This window comes from Chiloscyllium plagiosum, chromosome 10 (genome assembly GCF_004010195.1).
Source record: "Chiloscyllium plagiosum isolate BGI_BamShark_2017 chromosome 10, ASM401019v2, whole genome shotgun sequence".
NCBI classification, from domain to species: Eukaryota; Metazoa; Chordata; class Chondrichthyes; order Orectolobiformes; family Hemiscylliidae; genus Chiloscyllium; species Chiloscyllium plagiosum.
In genome coordinates this window covers 26,370,874-26,395,223 of record NC_057719.1, presented here as the reverse complement: position 1 = coordinate 26,395,223, position 24,350 = coordinate 26,370,874, and the positions used below count along the sequence as shown (strand labels likewise).

Genomic DNA, 24,350 nt, shown 5'->3' with positions numbered 1-24,350 from the left:
CAGAGCTCAAATTTACGATTCATTCCCTATTGCCTGTTTAAATATTTAATTCACAACCTTATTGGAAGCCTCAAAATATTTCAGTTCAGCCAGTTGTCATGTAGCAAGTTTACCTTTTTTTTCTAAATGTCAAATATAGAACGTGAAATTCCTTACACAATTAATATAATGACCTCAAAAGCACTCGATATGAAAACAATGTTTTATAAACCTATGTTTTTCACTCTTGCTATATACTCAAGAACAATTTGAAATCAATGTGTTTTCCAAAACATTCATTACAGTTTCATTTGAGCTTTGAATTGCCCATTATAGCATTCCTAACATTTGCTTCAATCAAAACATATTTAAGATCCAGAATTTTTGGAATACAGTTTAGGCCATGGGCTACTATTCGCACTTTAATCATCATTATAGACATAACTGATCTCCTTTTACATACCCTGTTACACCAATTAAAATAATAAAATTAGATGGTTCCAACGTATCTTCAAATTTTCCAATACCTCATCGACCATTTCATCGCTGACCACTATATTCTCCACCACCTCAGATGAATCCGCTGTGATTTGTTATTCAATTGGGATTATTAGCAACATCTTCCAACGAAAACCACTGTGAAAAATAATTTTAGAATTCAACCTTACTATCGTAACCCTCTCATCTGTTAGCATTACTTAAAGTGTCCACAGTATTATTGCCAAAAAAACATGAAATGTTATTTCATGATTACAGGACTGCACTGCAAACTTAACTGTGATTTCAGTGCACAATTATTGAAAACATGGGCACTGTTTTACACCTACATTCCTTTTTTGGGCTCCTTTTCATAGCTTCCCACAGTAATGAAAACAAGTCAGCCATAACTTATAAAGTAAAATAATTTTCAAAAAAGTAAGACATTTAATCTACATGTCAATAGCGAATAAACTGGAGTTTATGAAGTTCCAAAATGACTCATCAGGCCCTTTCACTCTCTACATTTCTTCAATGGCAATCCTCAGCATACAATAAGCCTCGTTGCAGCATATGACCACTCATCTCTTGCTACTGTGAAGCACTGACGTCTGCTTTTGCACTTTTTTTTTAAACCATTTCCTTTACCTGTCACCCTTACAGGCACTGCCAAACTTAAGAACTTTGAGGTTGCTAACTCCATAATTCCTTTGCGATCACCTCAACACATCAAATGAGAAGCATTAGCCATAGAAAACTAAGCCTATAGTAGGCTTACACTATAATTAGCCTTCACAATAATAGATAACTGGAAAATCTGTCAACAAATTTGACTCCCTTTACTGTATTTGTTTCAAAATCCAAGTTTTTTTTGTTTTAATTCAAATGGAAAAAAAATTTACTAGCAAATAACACTGTTTACAAATCCATTCAATTTCCCAAGGCGTTGTACATTGAGTGTTAGTTAACATAGTCACACCCATACTGGGTTCTCCTATTTGATGTCGCTATTTCTCTCACTTTCCTCTACTTTCTTCTTTGTATTTTTCACCTCTTTAAATTTTATTTTTACTTTCTGAGAGCATCACCAACTTTGGCGTTTTAATTTCATTCACATAGAACGCTGCTGACATCTAAGGTTTGCAGCTTACAGTTGGCAGGTATTGTTAAAAATGGAACCCTCAGGTGACCCAATTCCCACACCAGCCTCAATCATTCATAACTCTCAAGTCTACCCTGCCAGATTATCTGTACATCAACCTAATTAAAATGTCTTTGGTTTATCAACCTTAGTACTTTTACCCAACAAAAATCTAATCATCAAAGTTTTCAAAATTTCAAATGACCTAACTACTACAAGTTTTGGGAGAAAGTGGGTTCTAGATTTTCATTACACTTTGGATAAACACCCCTGTTTTGACTTTCCTCCTTGGTTATTGTTTCCCAAATTTTTTCCCATTGTGCCCCAACTTTGGTGGTCAAGAATTGCCATCCTCCCAGACCTAAGAGAATTCTTTTTTATTTGTGCAGGGGTGTGGACAGAACAACTGTGAGAACAGCAAGGCAAAGCATTTCCATCCACAGAGATTTTATTAAGTTTAAAAAAAAACCCAACATTTTTATGAAAGCATTCAAGCTGACTAGATCTGGTAGTTAGGCCACTTAAAAAATTGAGATTTAAAGGGACTTCATAGCTGTAAGAATTTGTATAGAGCTAATTGGCAGCCAATTTCAAAGCTAAAAACTATGGCTGCCTAAACCATTGAGGATTGCAACCCAGTTTGGGAAGCTCTATCCTAAATGGTCTCACTCTAATTTTAAGATTATGCCCTCTTATTTCCCCCCCAATAACAATAATTTATTTTAACGAACCCCTTAATTGTTTCAAAAACTGTACCTTGATTAGATCATTCTTCAAGCTTCTAAATTCAAAGGGATATAAACAAAGTTGATGCAATTCATTTCTAATTTATACAGATAACATTGAATTCCATCTGCTATAGTTTCATCAGTCAAGCTGTCCTGAATTCATGTACATAACTTTGTAACTTATTGCACCCACCTATGCAACTTTCTGTATCATTTCACACCATCGTACCTGTAACCTGTCTCCTTTAGCCAGGTAATTTGCATATTTAATGGAAAAATAGGCTTACATATGGATCTCCAGAGAACATGCTTGTCATATTTTGGCAATCAAAGAACAAGCACTAAATCTCTACTGTTTCATATCTTCCCAAATAATTAACAACCTGTCACAATTTTACCTACAATTCTTTGCAGTTCCATTTTTGTTGATGGTGGTGAATTGTAGATAATGGTGGTGTGTGTATGGAATGAGCTCCCAGAGGAAATGGAGGAGGCTGGTATAACTACAACATTTAAAAGGCACCAGCATAGGTATATAAATTGGAAGGGTTTAGAGGGGTATGGGCCAAATGCTGGCAAATGGGACTGGATTTATCAGGCTTGTTGATTTTTAAACCACACAAATCAAACCTCAATCTCTGAATTTAATTTCATCTGGTGAGTTTTTTTTTTGAAAAACATACAGTTGTATTGAAATAATAATGCACTGGGCTCCACTCATCTTCCATTTAAATTGTAACGTGGTTTTGTTCCTTAACTGCTGATAATGATGGCTTTTCCCTGAACTGTGGTGTAGAGATGATTCACTGCCTAGGTCAAGATGTCATCTATGCACGGTGCGGGGGGCCATGGCCATCTGCCATCCACTTTGTTGTTTGTAGCATACATTCTGTTTATTAATCTCCTGTGTGAACTTTATCAAAGGCCAGGTCAAAACAGAAAGAAAACTTTTCAGACCACTAACTTTGTTTTCTGTCAGGTCATCCACCTGAAATTTTAACTTTAATTTTCTCTCACTATAGATGGTGTCTTACCTGTGTTTTGTTTCCAGCATTTTCTGTTCTTTCAGATTACCAGCAATCTCAGTATTCTATTTTTGTATTCTTACCTAACGCCACCTGCACCTCCATATCGTCACATCCCTTATCCTCAATGAAGCAAACCAAGAGCTTCCTTAAATAACGTAACTGGATTAACAAAACACAACCTACCCTTCATAACTCCATGCTGACTGATTAGCTTAAACTTGTCCAAAATGGTCAGTCATTCTGCCTCAGATGATAGATTCCAGTAACTTCGCCACAACTGATATTAAATTGAAGGATCTATAGTTACTTGGCTTCTCCCTCCTGTCCAGGAAATTCTGTGGTCTTGAAATAAAAACTTTATGGAATGCATTAAAGGAAAATTCAGTAGATAAATTTCATCATGCTATTGTAAAATATAATTTTACGCTGTGGTGAAACCCTATTTTAGGTACTAGAAATTTCATTACCAAACAAAAAATGATAAAAATTGAGTAATTTGTGAAAATCCATCAGCTAGATTGCACAATCACAGTGTGCTATGCTCCAACTAATTATTAACATCTGTTGTGTGTCGTACAATGTGGCACTGTTTACATGGGAAAGGTCTGTCATATTGCTACGTACTGGGTAAAAGGAACCGTGAGCACAGAAATTTTCAGCAAAAAGCATATTGCAGAGTTGTGATAAGGGGGGCATTTTTAGGATATCAATCTGTAATTTGTGGAATGCCACAGAGATCAGTATTGTGTCCATAGTTATTTGCAATTTACATTAATGACCTGGATGAGGGAAGTGAATGTACTGTAGCCAGGTTTGCAGTTGACAAGAAAAGTAAGTGAGCAGGCAAGTGGTGAGGATGATACAAAAAGGGTGCAGAGGGATATAGACAGGTTAAGTGATTGGGCAAAATCTTGGCAAAAGGAATATAATGTGATAAAATGTGAGGTCATTCACTTTGGCAGGAAGAATACAGAAGCTGTATATCATTTAAATAGAGAGACAGCAGAAAGCTACAGCACATAGGGATTTGGGGTCCTTTCGTATCAATCACAAAAAGCTATCATTCAAGTTCATCCAGCAGCAGGGAGGGCTAATAAAATGTTGGCCTTTATTTCAAAAGGAATGGAGTACTAAAACAAAAATAGTCTTGCTGGAACTATACAAGGCACAAGTCAGACCACACCTAGATCTCCGTATCCAGCAAAGAGACGTTGGCATTAGATGTAGTCCACAAAACTTCACGAGGTTGATGCCAGGTATGGAGCTATTTTCTTATGAGGCGGGGTTAAGTCGGTTGGACACATACTTATTGAGTATCAGAAGAAAAAGAAGTGACCTTATTGAAATATATAGAATTCTTAGGAGGCTTGACAGGATAGATGCAGGGAGGTTGCTTACCCTTGTGGAAGAGTTTAAGACCACAGGACATAAACAGGTGATTCCTTGCATTGAGGTTAAGACAAAGATAAGGAGGAATTTCGGAGGATAGTAAATCTGTGGAATTCTTTACTGCAGAGAGCTGCAAAGGCTGGCTCATTATATATATTTCAGGCCAAGACAATCAGATTTTTAATCAGTAAGAATATCAAGGGTTATGGAGATAAAACAGGAAAGTGGGAATTGAGGATAGTCATATTAGCTATATTAAAAATCACACAATACCATGTTATAGTCCAACAGGTTTAATTGGAAGCACACTAGCTTTCGGAGTGACGTTCCTTCATCAGGTGATAGGCCTGATCACCTGATGAAGGAGCGTCGCTCCAAAAGCTTGTGTATTTCCAATTAAACCTGTTGGACTATAACCTGGTGTTGTGTGATTTTTAACTTTGTACACCCCAGTCCAACACCGGCATCTCCAAATCAGATTAGTTATGATCTTCTAGAATGGCAGAACAGGCTCGATGGACCAAATTGTCTAACTTATGCCCACTAAGTCTAATGGTCTCATACTCATTTATTTTCTTTTCAATTTTGCCATGAAATGCCCTTTTCTGACAGAGTGATAGAGCATAAAAACAGACTCTTCGGTCCAACTAATCCACACCAGGTTGCCAAATTAAACTAGTTCTACCTGCCTGCATTTGGCCCATATCCATCCAAGCCTTTCTTATTTATGGACTTATCCAAATGTCTTTTAAAGGTTGTAATTATATCCCCACCCACCACTTCCATCGGCAGTTCATTCCACACATTGAGCACTGTGTAGAAAACCTAACCCTCATGTCCTTTTTAAATCTCTTTCCTTTGACCCTAAAAATATGCCCTGTGGTTTTGAACTCCCCTACCATTGAGGAAAGACCGTTGCCATTCAGCTTTTCTATGCCTCTCATGATTTTATAAACTTCTGTAAGGTCACCCATCAATCTCCTATGCTCCAGTGAAAAAGGTCCTAGCCTATCCAGTCTGTTTTAAAAACTCAAAACCTCCATTCCAGCAACATTCTGGTAAATCTTTTCTGAACTAACTCCAGTTTAATAATATCCTTTCAGAACAGACTTCACAAACGTCCTATACAACCTCAACATCACATCCCAACTCCTAAACCCCAAGGTCTGCGCAATGAGTGCAAATGCACTAAATGCTTTCTTAACCATCCAGTCTACCTGTGATGCAAATTTCAAAGAATGATGTACCTGAACCCCTAGATCTCTTTGTAATGCAACCCTACCCAGGACACTTATTAATTATATAGTCTTGCCCGTGTTTGTTTTACCAAAATGCAATGCCTCACATTTATCCAAATTAAACTGGTGACGGTTGCACCAAGGTATTCAGGAGTGGGTTGGAGTGACCAGTGTTAAGAACCGGCTTGTTTGTAAGAAAGCACCTGGTTTCTAACTGATTCTTGTTCAGTTTGCATAGCTGATACTGGTTGTTATGGATTTCTCAGTATATCTTAACATTTTGTAAGATCATATGCTCCACCTCCAACACTCCATATTTGAAATATTTAAGTGGATTAGTTGCATAATTGATTTAAAATGAACTTTTAATTTTATGATTCATAAGACAACATATCTTGTAAAATTTATGGAGTGAAATGTTTAGATATTACAGAATGAAAGATAACTTCATAGTTAACTTTCAATAGTTAGGACCAATTAGAACTGACAAGGATAAGAGCAAATCTGACATATGCATTCAAATTTATGAAAGACTTTGATAAGGGAATAATTAATGGGACTGGGGAAATTAAAATCACTATAAAGGATAAAGGGAGATTTTAGGAGCTTTATGTTTAAATGTACAAACTTGCTTAATAATAAATGCCCAAATAAAAACAAGGTGGAAACAGAATCCACAATAATTTTAAAAGTAAGTGGATAGATGTGTAAAAATGGAACAATTAAAAAATTTATGGGAGAAAGGCAAAGTGTTGTCACTGTTGGAGAGCTCACTCAAGTGATTTGAATGGCCTCCTTTGTGCTACACCATTCTATCTCCTGCCTAACCAATTTACTGAAATTCCTGAAAACTTGAAACTTCTGACAGTGCAATTATGTTAGTAGATCATCAACTAAGGAGATATGTTAAGCAGAAATCTCTCATGCTATGGCACTTATCAGCATTCAACTAGATTACTAATTCAATTTCTCAATTATAGATTACTCTTAAGGGAATTATTTTGATATATACCTGATATTCCTTAATGCTCTGATTTCATTGCAATATCTGGCACACTATTTCCACACATAGTATAATTACACTTCAACAGTGTGGTTAGATGAAAACTATTTTATTCTACCTTTCAAAGAAAAATTATAAACCTCTGCAGAAATTAGTTTTAAAACTACAAACAAACAAACATAAAAACATAGTTTTCATGTTTTATTTCTGAAACAGTTATAGAACAGAACCATAATGAAACCTTTCTCCCTTTTGAGACTGTATGTACATACGTATACAGTACAGCTTTGCTCTCTTTCCAGCCATGCAGGGATCTGAAGTCTATCACCTTCTTTTGTACATTTCTGTTTCAAAGGATAAAAACTATTTTAATCTACTGGCAGTCCAAATAACACACATAGATAGATGAGAATATAAAACTTATTCTTATCAAAAAATGAAATAAATCAGAACGGCATGACCTATAGTTATTTACTATTTAAGTTGCTCTTCATAGAGAGGATATCAAAATCACTTTGACTAATATGAGAAGGCAAACTGAAGTTGGCAAAGTCCCAAATTCGAAATTGTTGAAGAGGAGTTTTGAGTCAGTTTTCCCTCCACATACTTTGGTTGAGCAATCACAGCTAAAATTAAAAAGAAATTGTGTTTAAAGTACCATTCACATTCTCAAGATATGCCAAAGGTACATTTGAAAGACCGGAAATCTAAAAGCAATTTTGCACACGTGATCCCACAAACAACAATAAAATTAAAGATCTGATTTTTGGTTCTAGGTGATAGTCAAGAGATAAATGCTGACCAAAACACACTGTAAACTCCTCGACGTTTCTACAAATAGTGCTATGGAAACTTTTTCATCCACTTGAATTGCCAGTTAATGCCATGGTTTTGTTGCATAGGTGTCTAAAAGAGATAGTGCTGAGGAATGCATTAAGCACCACTCAATCTGATGATGCCACATGGACTTGAACAGGGGGAACGGCTTTCGATCTTGAAGGAGTAACCCCTAACACTAAGGTCACCCTCTTTGTCTCTATAGTTCCTATGAGTCCCTTCTCATTTGACTACCAAATTGTACTCTTGACCCACGACAGATGAAGCAAGCTTTGTAAATTCCTAACAGAAAAGAGGATGGTGGTAGAAAATTTACCAAATGGACCTTATCCATGATATGCTGTGGTGAGGATTCATCCTACTACAGCTTGGGAGTCTCACCTGAAAGGTGGCAATCACAATTCTGTGGTAAAATCTCTAGAATGGGGCTTGAATTGCAAACTTCTCTCTCAGGAGTGACACAGCTATTACTGAGCTTAGTGGACATCTATAAAGCATAGAAAATTACACTGTGGCAGAGACCTTGTAAAAAAAAGCAGCAGCAAAATATATTAATGCCTTTTTGCTAAATGCATCTCCATCTCATCTCAAAACCACTTGATTGGTTTATACAGAAAAGTATAGCTTCCATAGCAAATAAGACACCAATTGCTAGCAGCTATGTGACAGCAGCATAGCCTTCACAGTGCACTTTAGGTAAAGATTAGACGCTATGTCCTCATTATTGAGAATAGTTAAGATCAGGAGCTAATCATGCAGACACAAGCCTTTGATTTACTTAATTCCTTACACAACATTGCTGAACTTGATGTGCTTGTGCTATGGAGTCACTTTACAGAGTACAGGGGCATGAAAAATTCATGATCTGTACGTTCCAGTATTGATGTGAAAGGTGGACAGCTGGCAAATTGGTTCCTGAAATGCCTCTGGTGACCCTCATAAAGCTCCATGGAGTATCAATGGCAAGAAAGGGGCACTGGTCATTGGAGGAGCTGGAGCAGCAGCACAGGATGGACAGGCAAGATGATGGGGGAACCAGTGCAGGTGAAGTGACTTGGATAGTGAGGAAGGTAAACTCGGAATGTGCAAGAGAGTGCGAGCGAGAGAGCAAGTGCATTTAGGTGGAGGAGTTTGAGTGACTGCCTATGAGTGTGAGGGAGAAGGAAAGGAGGAGAGATAGGAAGCTGCGAATCTGGGAGAGAAGGAGGCCTCAGCATGAGATAGGAGAAAGACCAAAAGAAATAGTGTGGGAAACAGACAACATTGTTCACTTTCAAATTTACATGTTATTTTAATAATATTTATGATTTTACAACTATCTTTTGAAAAAAGTAACTTTATTCATCCTTCTAAAATCCTACTCCTGGACCTGCCTTACAAGTTTAGAAAAAGTATACAGAAATTTAAGAGAAACCTATCCAAAAAGTTTAAAATTTAAATCCTTTCTAATGATTTTCTGCCACTTTTATGTTTTTTCCGTAAATTATTTAGGGAATAAGATTTAAAGTTGAGAAACATGGGGCAGAGGATAAAAAATGTTGTGGGAAAACCTATTCTTTTTCTGTTCTCTTCAATTCTCTGTTTCTGCTGTAGAAGTATCTACAAGATTTTTTAAAAAATCAATGTGTGTGTGAGCATTTTTTAAAAAAAGTTTTGATGCGTAGAAAAAGTCTGATCAACCCAGAAGATCCTAGCTTTTCAGGTCCAGTGTTTGCAGGGATGGGGTGAGGAGGAAGAAATGAAAGAAAACAGTCGTTGGATCTTTGGATGCGAGTCCAGCACAGTTTCTTGTTTGTGAACAGATAAATCAGGAGGTGTAGGGTACTCAGCCCCTCCGGTCTGCTCCACCATTCAATAAGATCATGGGTAGTCAGTGATAATCTCAATTCCACATTTCCACCTACACCGATCACATTTCATCACCCTGCTTAATGAGAATCTGCTCACCTCTCCTTCTGCCATAAGGATTCTGCTTGACAGAGTTCCAACAATTCATGACCGTGGGAGAAAAAGAATGTTTGCTGAGTCTGTGTTTTAAATGGGGAACCCCTAATTTTTAAACAGTGATCGCAGAGTTCTAGATGCTGGAGAAAACATCAACTCCACACTGATCTTGTTTAGATCTGTCAGATTTTATATGTTTCAATCAAATCACCTCTTACTCTTTTAAACACCAGTGGATACAAACCAAGTCTGTCCAATTTTTACTCATAAGGTAACCTGCCCAGTCCAGGCCTAAAGCCAGTAAATCTAGTTTCTTTAATGTCCTTTCATACAGGCACAGAGTAAACATCAAAATATGCATTTTGGGAACCGTTTGTTTCTAAGTTCAATCTTTCGATCCCAGGAACTGCTGAAAAACAAAAAGTAGCCCCCAAAATGAAAAATTAGCCCTGGAGAAAATCTCAGTCAGCCCTCAAAAGAAAAAAAAATTAACCCAGTACCTCCTTTATGATTTGACATACAGTACAAAGAATTGCAACATTCTTTTCTTATCACATCCAAGTTCAGTAGGGAGAGCAAATAGATTGTGGCCTTTAAAGGAATTGGAGTATCTAAGGAAGTCTTGCGAAAGCTATAGAAGGCACTACTTTGTAGACCTAGAAAACTGTGATCAATTATGGTCAGCTCATCCACAAAAAAGATATACTGGCATTAGAAGCAGTTCAGGAACATTTACTAGTTTAATCATGTGTATGGATGGGAACTTAAGCATACACTCAGTGAGGTTTAGAAGAATGAATTTAGAATCCATATAGCGTGGCCCTTCGGCCCAACAAGTTCACACCGACTTTCCGAAGAGTCTCCCGTCCAAACCCACTACTCATTATTCTATAATTACCCCTGACTAATGCACCTAACCTATCTGCATTCCTGAACACTATAGGCAATTTAGCATGGCCAATTCACCTAATGTGCACATCTTTGGATTGTGGGAGGAAACCGGAGTTCCCAGAGGAAACCCACACAGACACTGGGAGAATGTACAAACTCCACACAGACAGTCGCCCAAGGCTGGAATCGAAGCCGGGTCCCTGGCGCTGTGAGGCAGCAGTGCAAACCACCCAGCCACCATGCCACCCCCAAGAAATTTGAGAGCGCTAACAATGACAGGTGACCTCAATGAAACATATTGGATTCTGGGGGGGATGGTATTTACTGAGAGTATTTTTCATTGTCAGAGATTCTAGGAATAGAAGACATCACCTCAGAGTAGTGGTTGCCCATTTTAGATGGATTTGAAGAACAGTTTCTTCTGTTAGCGCGCAGTGAATCTGTGGAATTCATTGGACAGAGCTTGGGTTGTAAAGTATTTTAGATAGACAGATTGTCAATCAGCAAGAAAATTAAGGGTCACGGAAATAAGGCAGGAACTGGACTTAAGAATCTTCAGACCAGCCATGACTCACTGAACGCCAGAGCAGACTCCATGGGCTGAAAGGCCTATCTCTGCTCCTACTTTCAATGGTCTTACAGATGCGGAATCACTCTATAAAGAGTCTGGCTGAAATAGCTTTCCAGTGCTTGATATCATTGAACATATTAAGAATAACTATATTTTCCTGTGTTATCTCCCTCAACTCACAGCTCACCTTCAACCTGCTATCTGGAAAATAAGCAAACTGCAGATGTTATCACCATAGAATTGGTGCTATGCACTCAATACCCGTTTATGATTAGATTAGATTACCTACAGTGTGGAAACAGGACCTTCGGCCCAACCAGTCCACACCCACCCTCCGAAGAGTAACCCACCCAGACCCATTTCCCTCTGACTAATGCACCTAACACTATGGGCAATTTAGCATGACCAATTCACCTGGACCTGCACATCTTTGGACTATGGGATGAAACCAGAGCACCCGGAAGAAACCCACGCAGACACGGGGAAAATGTGCAAACTCCACACAGACAGTCACCTGAGGCTGGAATCGAACCTGGGGCCCTGATGCTGTGAGGCAGCAATGCTAACCACTGAGCCACCGTGCCGCCCCTCCCTTCCCTCCCATTTCAGCCAGAAAGTCAGGAGCTGCTGTCTGATCAGCCATAGGGGTCCCATAATTTGATGTGACATTCCCAGTCACCAGCTCAGACTCTGGCACTGAACTTACTTTAAAAGCTTGAGTCAGAAGATATAGGTTAATCAGCAGTAGGCTTCCTTATCTGATGCCATAAGCCTTCATCCAGGCTAGGAATAATAGTTCACAGTGCAATGGTAGTGGGGGTGAGGTGGGGAGAGAAGAGAGAGTTGCCCTACTCTGGGATCTTAGATGAGGACACTGATGGCCATGCATAAAAAATGAAGAATGCATTGTGTGCTTGTAGACAGCCTCTTATTGACAGACTCAATGGCAGAATGCCCTACTTTGCTCCTACCCTTTATAGTCCATTGTAGTTGTTTTTAATGCTTTAATAATTTGATGTATTCTACACATATGTAAGATCCTCTCCTGAATTGTAATGTTAACTGCTTCAAACTGATGTACACTAAGGCGTGCCTTAGCTTAGTTCCTGCTTTTAGTGGTTCCTCTCACTGGACAATACGGTGTCTAACATTTCATGTTAATTATATAAGTGATACTTGCTGGTCAGGTAGTATACTTCTATAATTAAAAAAATTACTTAAGTTGACAAGATGGGCAAGAGCTGAAACCTGAAATAGGTAAAAGCAAGTTGTGTGCATGAAAACTAGTTCAAGAATGAGAATGCCGATAACAGGTGACAAATTAAGTTATCAACATGACATAGGGCTTTCTAAATGTGAAACTCTGTCTCCATAAGAATTGTTAATTGGTTATTCCTATCTGCCCATTACTATCTGCCCTTGCCACATTCAGTGCTTCCTCCAAGTGGTGCTTAACACATCAGTTGAGTTGTGCCAGTAGGGGTTAATCAGCAGGCTTCCTTACCTGATGCCATAAGCCTTCATAGACTCGATAGTAAATGTTGAAGATCCCCAGGAACTCGTTCCTGACTGTACAACACTAAGTCACCATTTCTGCTGGGTCTGTCTTGCTTGTGGGTCAGGACATATATAGGAGATGGCAAAAGTGTTGGCTGGGACATTGTTTGCATGACATGATTCCAAAAACATAGCACATCACAGCACTGTACAAGCCCTTCGGCTCTCGATGTTGTGTCAACCTGTGAAACCAATTTGAAGCCCATCTAACCTACACTATTCCATTACCATCCATATGTTTATCCAATGACTATTTAAATGCCCTTAAATTTGGTGAGTCTACTATTGTTCCAGGCAGGGCATTCCATGCCCTTACTTCTCTCTGAGTAAGGAACCTACCTCTGACATTTGCCCTATATCTATTATCCTCTCAATTTAAAGCTATGTCCACTCATGCTAGCCATCACCATCCAAGGAAAAAGACTCTCACTGTCCACCCTATCTAATCCTCTGATTATCTTATATGTCTCTATTAAGTCACCTCTGAACCTCCTTCTCTCTAACGAAAACAGCCTCAAGTCCCTCAGCCTTTCCTCATAAGATGTTCCCTCTGTACCAGACAACATCCTGGTAAATCTCCTCTGCACCCTTTCCAATGTTTCCACATCCTTCCTACAATGCGGTGACCAGAACCGTATGCGATACTCCAAGTGCGGCTGCACCAGAGTTTTGAACAGCTGCAACATGACCTCATGACTTCAAAACTCAATCCCTCTACCAATAAAAGCTAATACACCGTACATCTTCTTAACAACCATATTAACCTGGGTGGCAACTTGCAGGGATCTGTGCACATGGACACCGAGATCTCTCTACTCATCCATACTACGATTAGCCCAGTGTTCCTGCTACCCCTTCCAAAGTGCATCACCACACACTTTCCCACATTAAACTCCATTTGCCACCTCTCAACCCAATTCTGCAGCTTATCTATGTCCCTCTGTAACCTGCAACATCTTTCCGCACAGTCCACAACTCCACCGACTTCAGTGCCACCTGCAAATTTAGTAACCCATCCTTCTAAGCCCTCATCCAGGTCAGTTAAAGAAATGACAAACAGCTGTGGCCCAATACAGATCCTTGCAGTACACCACTAGTAACTGAACTCCAGGATGAACATTTCCAATCAACCACCAGCCTCTGTCTTCTTTCAGTTAGCCAATTTCACCCTCAATCCCATTCCCCCGTATTTTCTGCAATAGCCTACTTTGTCCAATGCTTTACTGAAACCCATATACATCAAATCAACCACTTTACTCTCATCCACCTTTTTGGTCACCTTCTCAAGGAGAATGTCCAGTGTGACAAAGTTAGATTGCTTGACTAGTTTGAGAGGCAGTTCTCTCACCAACTAGCCACGAAACAACATGACCAGCTATCCTTAGTAGCCACACACTCAGATGACAAGCAACATGAATTCGACTGGGACAACAACCATTATAGGACAAGCCAAACGGAGAACAGCCAGGGAATTCCTAGAGGCATGACACTCATCCACAGATTCAATCAATAAGCACATCGACCTGGACCCAATATACCGACCACTGCAATGGACAGCTGGAACTGACAACCGGAAGCGGCAAATTCAAATCACTGTAAATGCCGGAGGAAACATCACAGAAGCGCTTCACAGGAAGCACTGAGGATGTCACCTAGACAGGGGACGAAACGTCTGCAACACAAATTCCCAGCTCGGCGAACAGAACCACAGCAACAAGCACCCAAGCTACAAATCTTCTCACAAACTTTGGGCAGTTCTCTCAATTTTGTAGCTTGATGCCAAATGGTCTGCCTGGTGTTATTCCACTGATAATTTTGAGCAGTTCAAAATAACAGTGTGGCTTGCAAGGCATTCCACAGGGCAGTTAACAGCCAAATGCACTGTTGTGGGAATTACATCTGGGCCTGACCAAGTTATGACAGCAGATTTCCTTGCCTAGAAGACATTAGTGAACCAGATGAACCTTTACAAAAAAATGATAATAATTTCATTGTCATCATTAGATTTTTAATTCCAGAAGCGTTTTCACTGAATTCAAATTCTACCATGGTGGTCTTCAAGCTGAGTCCAGAGAACATGATCGGATTACGAACCCAATGGCATCATCAATGCATCATCACCTCCAACTGGAAATCTATTATGAGGACTGGTAGGAACACTGGCAATGGCATTGCAATTTTCCTGCTTGATTCACAGAACAACTCCAACATGATTTGAGCAGACAGCACATACTGTTGCTTAGATCGAGATTCATTTTGGGAAACATATTTTCTCAAAGCATTAAAGAAAGCTATCATAATTTTCCTATCAAATTAGGTTGGGTCTGACATTTTTTATAATGCAAGATGAATAGGTTATTTTAAATATTCATACAGAATTTGATAAATTGTAAAACTTACCTATTACAGTTTCAATAAGGACTGACAAAGCCATGACTATGGGCTAAAACCTGTAGAAATAATGAGTAGGATCTTTCTCTGAAAATAATGATCTGACATTTAAGCTCCACATATAAATGTGCTCAGGCTGTAGGTTTATTGTGTGTCATTTCAAGGGTGGTTCTTTTAACAAGATGTACTATCACAGTGGAGCACTAACCCTCACCTTGCATGCTGAGATGAATTGCTCTTCGTAGATCAGCTTCTTCATCTTCTGTCTCCATGTGTTGGCGGCTTAAGGTCAATGCCCTCTGCAGATTTTCATCATCTTCATCCAGAACATTTGTAATTGATTTAGACATATCAATAGCTCGTTCCCAGTCATTGCTGTGTACCCTATGAAACAATTTTTTAAAAAGATTAAAACAAGAACATAGAAAGCTTCTTCAATTGTTTTATTCTTACTAGGTATTACATTCCATATGCTGTAAATCTATAGAGAACATATTTCTCGCTGAATGAGCCTTTTTTAGTTTACAGTTAACACCTGTTGTAGAGCATAACGTCCACATTTGTCAGTGTGGGGAAACGGATCCTACAATGTAGACAGCACTCACGTCAGACATTTACATGACATGACAGCCTAGAAGTAAGGAACAACAGTTGTAAATTATTTTAGAGAAGGAAGAAATGAAGGGATTTGAGCAATTTTATTTCTCAATACCTCTGACCGATTTCTGTTCGCTGATTTGCATCCTCTCCAATTAGCTTTGGCCTGTCTTGTTGCACCACTCTCAAGCTTTTGAGTATCTCATCAGCGTCACATTCTGGCAGTTCTCCTCTTACTACAAATATCGAATAACCTGCAGAAATTATGCATTTAATCAAGCATATGGCACTCAAGGCTTATTAAAGAGAGAGTACAAAATCCAGGAAGTATTGGTCAATCAAGGTAAAATGCGAGCTTGGTCTCAATAATTACCTAATTATTAATGGCCAATTTTAGGAAGGGCATAAAATACTTAGAGAAAGGGTACAGAGAAATTTATTAGGATTGTTTAGGGATGAGGACTTGGAGTTACATGGATAAGTTGGAGAAGCTGAGTTGTTCTCCTTGAAACACAAAGCCAATTGTAGATTTGTTACGGGTGTTCAAAATCATGATGGGCTTAGAAGGAATAATTGATTAGACAACTGCTTCCAATGACTGAAGGGTCAGTAATGAGTGGAAACAGATTTAAGACAGTGGTGGCATTAGAAGAGACTTCTCTTGACATAAGTAGTTAGGATTTGCAAAAGAAAGCCGTCTGATAAGTTGGTGGAAATAGAGTCAATAGTAGAAAGTAGTAATAGTGAAGGTGAAAAGAAATTGCACGAATATGGGGAAAGAACAGCAGTGGGGGACCAACTGGCTTACCCTTCAAACAAGCAAGACTGCAGACATGGTCAACCACAATCTCCTCCTGACCTGTGCTATTCTATGATTTGTTGATAGTGAACAAAATTTACAACAAATGTCTAGTTAATCATCTCAACTGAGATTATTCTGTCATGAACTCAAGCTTTTCCCAAATATTAATTTTTATTTAGTTTACCAGCTGTGGCACTGAACCTTCAAGCATATCTAAGTGAACAATGAGTACAATAACTCTGGTCATGTAAAATAAAAACAAAGTACATGAGAAACCTCAGGTCTGGTAGCATCTGAAGAGAGAGAATTAGAGTTAAGGGAGAACATAAGTTGATTCTGAAGTGACTATTCCTTGGAATTGAAACGGGTTGGAAGTCATGTTTTTGTGCTGATGACAAAGACTGAGAGGAGTGAGTGGCATAAACTGTGAAGGGTCCCAGAGCAAAAGACAAAAGGGCTATTAATGGTAGCAGAGGAGGGATATCAGTGCAAAATAGACAATCATAGTAAATTGAATTTAATTAGCTTTACTGATACATTACAAAAGGGTACAGTGAAAAGTTTACAAATTGCCACTTATGGTGTCATTGTAGGTACCAAAGTTGCTTGGGAGATTCTTGAGTAAAATTGATTAGTAGAAAATAGGTCAGCTTTACTGAGAGCAAACCTATACAAACATGATACTGGAGAGGGGCTGCTGAGAGAAGATTTTATCACAATGGAAGACAGAACTCATGCATTGAAGTTGTTGAACTCAATGTCGAGTCGTGAAGACTATAAGCAGAAAATGAGGTGCTTTTATTTGAGCTTGTGTTGGGCTTCCCTGGAGCATGCAGCAAGCCCAGGGAAGAAATGTTTCAGGACCATTATTCCTCCATCACGACCACTTGCCTTATCTTTTGCTATGGGCACCCTGACCATCTGTTCTACTTGCCCCTCCCCCTATGCCAACAGCATAAAAACTCCAATTTTCCATTCAGCTTCAGTGAAGAGTTATATCAAACTCAAAACAGGAACTCTGTTTTTCTCTCCACACACGTATCCAACCCTGCTGAGTTTCTCCAGCACTTTCTATTTTAACTCCTAAATCATTTGATTGGTGATCAAGCAGCTCCAACCTTTTGGAGTGGTGAGTTTCATTCAAAGAACAAGACAGTTAAATGGGTCAAATTTGATCAAAAATCAACTGGCATCATGATTAAGCAGAATGCCCTATACAATTAGCGGTACGATCGCTCAGTGGTTAGTACTGCTGCCTCACACCAGGGACCCAGGTTCGATTCCAGCCCCAGCAACTGTCTGTGTGGAGTTTGCACATTCTCCCCATGTCTATGTGCGTTTCTTCTGGGTGTTCTGGTTTCCTCTCACAGTCCAACGATGTGCAGGTTAGGTGAACTGGCCGTGCTAAATTGCCCACAGTGTTCAGGGATGTGTAGGTTAGGTGCATTAATCAAGGGTAAATATAGGTTTGGGTGGGTTACTCTTCGGAGGGTTGGTGGGGACTTGTTGGGCTAAAGGGCCTGTATCCACAATGTAGGAATTCTATAAACACAATAGCTTCTTTTGCTAAAACATTGGACACCTACAACAGGTTTTGAGATCATTAGCAAGATAATGTAGCAAAGGACAGAATGCTGCGTGAGGGATGTGCCATTCTTCAGCTGGGATATTAGACTACACGCAGGGTGAAATTTATTCAGCCCTGTTGCACTTTTTAAGGATATTCTTCCCTCCAACAAATACCACTGGTGACAATTAATTGATTATCAATTTACTACAGTTTGCAAAAATGTGCTTGCACAGAATTATTGCTACATTTGTCCCTACAAGAAATGCAATAGCTTTTGGGATTGTTTGTTTATAAGATATCAAGGTTTATTATAAATGTCCTCTGCAGGACATTTCTTATTGTCATGATTTACACAGTAGGCCAAGGGAAATTAAATTGTGCACTATTCCAAGGTTGAGGCTGAAGTACACTGTTAGGCAGAATAAAAGGAGCTTTACTGTAGCTCTGCCTTGTCGGGATTTGATAGATGCTAACACCTAGCATCTAAAACGGTAAGTGCTCTACACCTCAGCAAAAACATCCTTCATCCCAATGATCACCAAATTTGCAAGAAACATTAGGAAAGTAAAAAATAGAAAATAGTCAAATTTGTTAATGGTCTTTTATTTTACTGAGGTCAGACTTCTAAAAGTTCTGATTAATACCAAAATGTTAGTTCTGATTTTCTTTCATAATAACTAGACAGCAGATTTGGAACTTCACCTTCAAAAAAATTATTCAAAATGTATTTTGTTACTGAAGCAAGTTTCTATTTTTTTTTGTCCAATTTCCTCCCCAATTCATTTCTGAAGGAGCTAACTCCTTGCTGAGTCATGGCCCCACAGCCTGAAATCATTTTCTTGCTTGAGTGACAAATCTTCATATGCAAGCATAAATGGCAAGTATGAGCAGGGCATCTGACCACAAAGGTTTTTACATTTAGAAGAGGTAACATCCATAATTGAACTTGAACAGCTCTTTCCCTACAATGTGAGGTATTGTATTAAATTTGAAAACATTTATTTAGTGCATATAAGCCCTAAAGGAGAAACCTATGAGTGACCAAAAATTTGCAACAACTTTGAATCAGTACCTAGAGACTTTATGAGATATTGTGTATCAAATTGCAACCCAAAATAATATCAACACTGTTTCCTCATTTATTTTATTTTAGGCAGAATATTACCTATATTAACAATGAACTAAGTTGTTGCGATATTGAACAAAAGATACCTTCTTGTTGTAATTGTGCCAAGAAGAGGGCAAGGTAAGTGTCGGAGATCAACTCTGGTCCCGTCAATAAAGAATTCAAGTTAAACCACTGCCCAGAAAAGAAAGCACAAGTTATTAATCACATCTATGAAATTTTCGAAGCAAATATTCATTCTGTGCTGCAACATCATGATAACTTTTAAATTAACTTATTTTCACGTACATTCATTTTGCTTTGTATTCTTTACTCCATGCCAGAAAATGAGTAATAGTGTCACCTAGTGGTCAAGCTCTGGTTAAACAGGTTGACGCTATTATGTTCATAACAAAATCAGAAATTGCTGGAAAAAAATTCAGCACAAAAATTCTGGCAGCATCTGTGGACAGAAAGTAGAGTTAATGCTTTCGGTCCAGTGACTCTTCGCTCCACAGATGCTGCCAGACCTGCTGAGTTTTTCCAGTAATTTTCATTCTGGTTTCTGATTCCCAAGATCCATACTTCTTTCGGCTTTTTGTTTAGCTATAATTTTCATGATTTGTAAGTTAAAGACAACAAAGTACATTCACAACAACAGAGCTGAGATTGGTTAACTCAGCAATCATGAACTGAGCCTGCAATCTTCCTGTTTTGAATAGCTCAACATTCCAAAATGCAGTAAATTCATCAACTGAAACTGTAGAGGCAAGAAATTTGATTTTATCCAATATAATCAGTCACATATTTCTTTAGATGGAAATTTTGTCAACATATGTGTATATCACTTATTAGGAATTAAGAGCAGAAGTAAACAATTCAGATAAATATATTGAAATTATAAGTATGATGTAAAGCTTGACTCTCTTGCATTTAATAACTTGTATTGATAAAGTACTGTGAACAGAGGAAAATATATTATGCTGCATCACAGGAATGTAATTTAAAAATATAAATAATGCACTAAGAGATGAAGAGGGCTGACTAAAATGGTTAAAAATCAAAATTTTTAAATGTAAAATTTAGGGAGGGGTCACAAGGTCAAGGTAATTGTGGGTCTAATTCACAATTATGGGGGTAGCAAAGAGAGGGAGTAGACATGAAGCATAAAGAAAATGGATGAATGTATGGCTACTGGACTAGAGGAAAGTTGAGTGTGGGTGACAGAGACAAAATGTAAGGACATGCAAATGGGGATGAATTGAAGACATTGCATAACTGGGAGTCAATGGAGATCAGTAGGGCCACTGATAATTGGTGAGCAAAACTTGGCATAGGATAAAATGCAAACAGCAAAACTTTTGATCAGCTGCAGCCAGCAAAGGGTGTAGGAGAGATGGTCATACAGGAAGGTGACTGATTAGTGGAGCCAAATAGGGACAGCCAAAGTTAGTGAGGTGGTAGCAGGAAATCAATTTATTGGTGAGACTATGGGGAGATTCAGCTTAATCAGACAAGCTCCAAAATTACAAACAGCTTGTGTCAAACTATAACAGTGGCCTAGGAGGAAAATAGTCATTGTCACTGCTAGAAAGTTTGTCCTGAGGACCCAAGGCAATGCCTTTGGTTGCTTAGCTGGAGGAAACTGCAACTCAAACAAGACTGGATGTCTGACAAGTTTGATTTCATTGAGTGCAAGGGCTGAAGCAGGCACTTAAAATTATAGCCCTATGTCATCAACACATACATGGAATCAAATCACATCAGAAGATGGTGCTGCAAAGAGACAACGGGCAGAAGAGAAAGAGGACACAGCTGAGGATTGATGGTTCTGGAGTCCACAGATCCTGACATCTGGAACAAAGGGCATTGCTGGAGATTATCTGGCTACGTGGGTATGAAGGGAAACAAATAGTAACAGTGCCACTAAGCTGGACTACAGAAGAGAATTTAAAGATGATGATGTCATCAATTGTGTAAAAGGCTGCAGAGAAACTTGGCAGGGATAAGGCACAATGGTCACTGTCATAGAGAATGTAATTGTGGCTTTGGTCAGGGCCATTCTGATGCTGCAGCTTAGAAAGAAACCTGATTCAGGTAGGGAAAGGCAACACCTACTGAACCATAAAACTAATGAAACTGTAACAATATTTTTAAAAAATTTGTCTTGAAAAGGCAACTCAATCTGTTGGCACTTCTTTTTCACTCCAAGTGAAGCTATATGTTAAAGAAGAAAGATGAAAAGTAATGAGAGTTCCTGCGACAGAAGGAAGACTTAACTGTAGGCCTGTACAGCAAATTTAACAAATCTAAAAAAATGTTAAACAAAGAGCTAAAACAATTGTGGAAAATATTGGAAAGATTTTGCAAATTGAATACTCTTATTCTTCTGATATTGGGAGATGAATTTCAAAATTCCATAGCAGCTCTTTAATGTTAAAGAGTTAACTACCTGCTTTCCTAATTTTCGTACTGTAAACCAATGTTCTTTGTAGTTGCAAATAAATGCTCTTTCAATTCTGTGGAAACAACAAACACGTAGATAGACCTTAAACTATTTCACAAGCAATTTGTTGAAAGAATCAACAATTTTTTTAAAAAGCCTATCTTCCAAATAAAATGTCTATTATATAATTGTAACAGTTTTAAAGAGCATAGATTAACAAACTGAATCCAAAACCTGAAAACAGATCTGCAATTTAAAAAAAACTTTAACTACTGAAAACATGCTGTATTTACATATACAGTACTTTAATGTGGCTTACACTGGATCAATCTTTAACCGTTGATATTCTGGACTGTTGAAGAGGGTAATCTCTAAACCCCATACACTCAAGGCAGTACTAATCACCTGCAGAAATAAAATTGCTTTGAAAGTTCTTTGGGTATAAGCAATACAATTTTTGGATATTAACAATACAATAGGAATCATATAAAATTAATTTGAAAAGCAACTTATTTTCACACATGCAAATGTATATGCACTAACTGTAAGATATGCTTCAACATATTGCTTTCATTTTCCTGGAGCCTTCCCTCTTCCACCTTACACTCAGGACTATAATTATTTGTCTTCAGTATTTGTAGTTATTTTTCACAATGTAAAGAAATGTAATTAAACTGATTGTTTCTTATATCATATATCCCCTGATATCCTTACTATAAATCTCAGTCTTGAAAGTTTTCAATTGACCCAACATTCAGAGGTGTTTGGCAGTTGTGGCAGGTTTTGGGAGTGGGGTGAAAGAAAGGTAGAGAGAATGCGAGAAGAAAAGGTTCCTTCCTCCTGTGAGGAAAACTACTTCTGATTTCACAGAATGCTACAACTAATTTCTCAGCACTCCATTTCTATGTTAACCTGTTGGTTTATTTTACCATTTTAGGGTGAACTTTAAAACAAGTAAAATATACCCTCTTCCATTTGCCAATCAAATCTCTTCATCCTTACTGATCAGAAGAACAGTAGCATGTTGAAATCTTAGTGTGTCCAATTAAAAAAGAATTTGGAGAAAGTGCACAAGAGGGTTACTGGAGGATAACAAATCATTGGTAGCCTCAGGTGCTATTGTTCATCTGCGGTTTGACCTATACCTTGATAAATAAAGCTTGGAAAAGATGACAAAAAATATTTTAGTTTATACCTTGCACATGCATCAATTCTACAAGCAAATACATATTAGCTCTAACGTGATGGTACATACATCGTTTATATATTGTATTATACAAATATTAATGTTACATTGCCAGATGAAATACAGATTAGATTGTTGAGCAGGCTAAGCATAAACATGAACAAATGAAGTTTATTCAGCCTGCATAAATTTGCCTCAAGGAATAAGTTTTGTTTTCTTTGTTGGCAAACATAAAATAAAAACACAATAATTACGCATTGGGTACAAAGCATTCTTATGATCATATCTTGATATAGCCATGGTTTGGGTAATTCCATCCTGCCAAAAAGAGTATGTAAAAGTACATTTGAGAGCAACACATTTTCAGTGATGAATAAGTATTATGGGTAATGAGAGACATAGACAGAGCTTCAGAAATGCTACTCATTTCATCAATATCTTCAATGCTTGCCACCTCTCAGAACAAGTGCATTTTCTTGATTCATTTAACGGTTAAAACTATTAATTTGTCAAGTCAGCCATGAAAATACATGACAGTTACTTCATGCTTATTATTAACTGAAACATTGCCCATTTGTAATTACTCCAAATTTTACTTGCATTATCCTATTCCCATCCCTTTCAATTCTTTGATGGGTATGCCAGCTTCACATTCGCCATGTGCTATTTTAATAATTAAGTAGTATGGAAGTGATAACTTGGGACAGGGATTCAAATACTGAAAATTCCATTACTGCATATTTTTCTACACTAAGACAGTGCATGTTGCTACCATAGAGATGAAATGGTGGTTGCAGAATAGACTGAGAAACAATTTGAAGAAACTGACTTAGAAAACCAGATAGGAAGTTAAAATGAGAAAAGTAAAGAAGCAAAATATCAAAGAGGAAATAACAAATCAAACTATTCTAATTAAGTTCAGCTTGTGGATGCCGTATGCTATAATTTCTTTAAAAAATCTGTTTTTCAATTACAACAGAAAAAAAAAGATGCTTCATAATACTTTTAGCATGCTAAATAAAATGGATTTTTAGGTTTAAAATCAAATACTTACTTGAATTGAAAAGAATCCACTATCATCCATGTTCCCTGAAGGTTGCTACATTGAAAGAAAACAAAACGCAAGATGGTCATGGTTCATGGACTAATGCGAAAGGTGCCTTTTCTTTATTGGCAGACAAAGTATGCAAAAATCTGTATAATTTCATCGAGCAATTAATAGTTCCTTGGCTTTAACTATAACAAGAGTATTGTTACAATTATAAAGTTGCTCTTGACATCAGCAAAAAAAACTGTCATAATTTTAGATGGCAAATGAGGCCTTGGTTTAACAACTTATCTTAAATCCTGTCACTCAAAAAGATTAAAGGTGATTGGTAAAAGAATCAGAGATAACATTAAAAAAAAATTGCATCCAGATGGTGACTCCTGCCTGGAACGTATTGCCAAGGTGACCAAAACTGAACACAA

The 24,350-nt window shown here is 38.0% G+C and overlaps 1 protein-coding gene across 5 annotated transcripts in view; it reads right to left on the bottom strand.

Moving 5' to 3' along the window:
• atxn3 (ataxin 3) overlaps positions 1-24,350 on the bottom strand; it is a 73,212-nt gene that overhangs the window by 33,280 nt on the left and 15,582 nt on the right. For 4 of the 5 annotated variants that reach the window (XM_043697215.1, XM_043697218.1, XM_043697216.1 and 1 more), the window contains exons 3-8: positions 23,935-23,979; positions 22,014-22,099; positions 21,701-21,767; positions 19,356-19,443; positions 15,887-16,025; positions 15,389-15,558 (exon numbers count right to left, since the gene is read on the bottom strand). In XM_043697215.1, coding sequence (XP_043553150.1) covers positions 15,389-15,558; positions 15,887-16,025; positions 19,356-19,443; positions 21,701-21,767; positions 22,014-22,099; positions 23,935-23,979 — 595 coding nt within the window. The remainder of the gene's footprint in view (positions 1-15,388; positions 15,559-15,886; positions 16,026-19,355; positions 19,444-21,700; positions 21,768-22,013; positions 22,100-23,934; positions 23,980-24,350) is intronic. The other variant, XM_043697217.1, reaches the window with a different exon arrangement.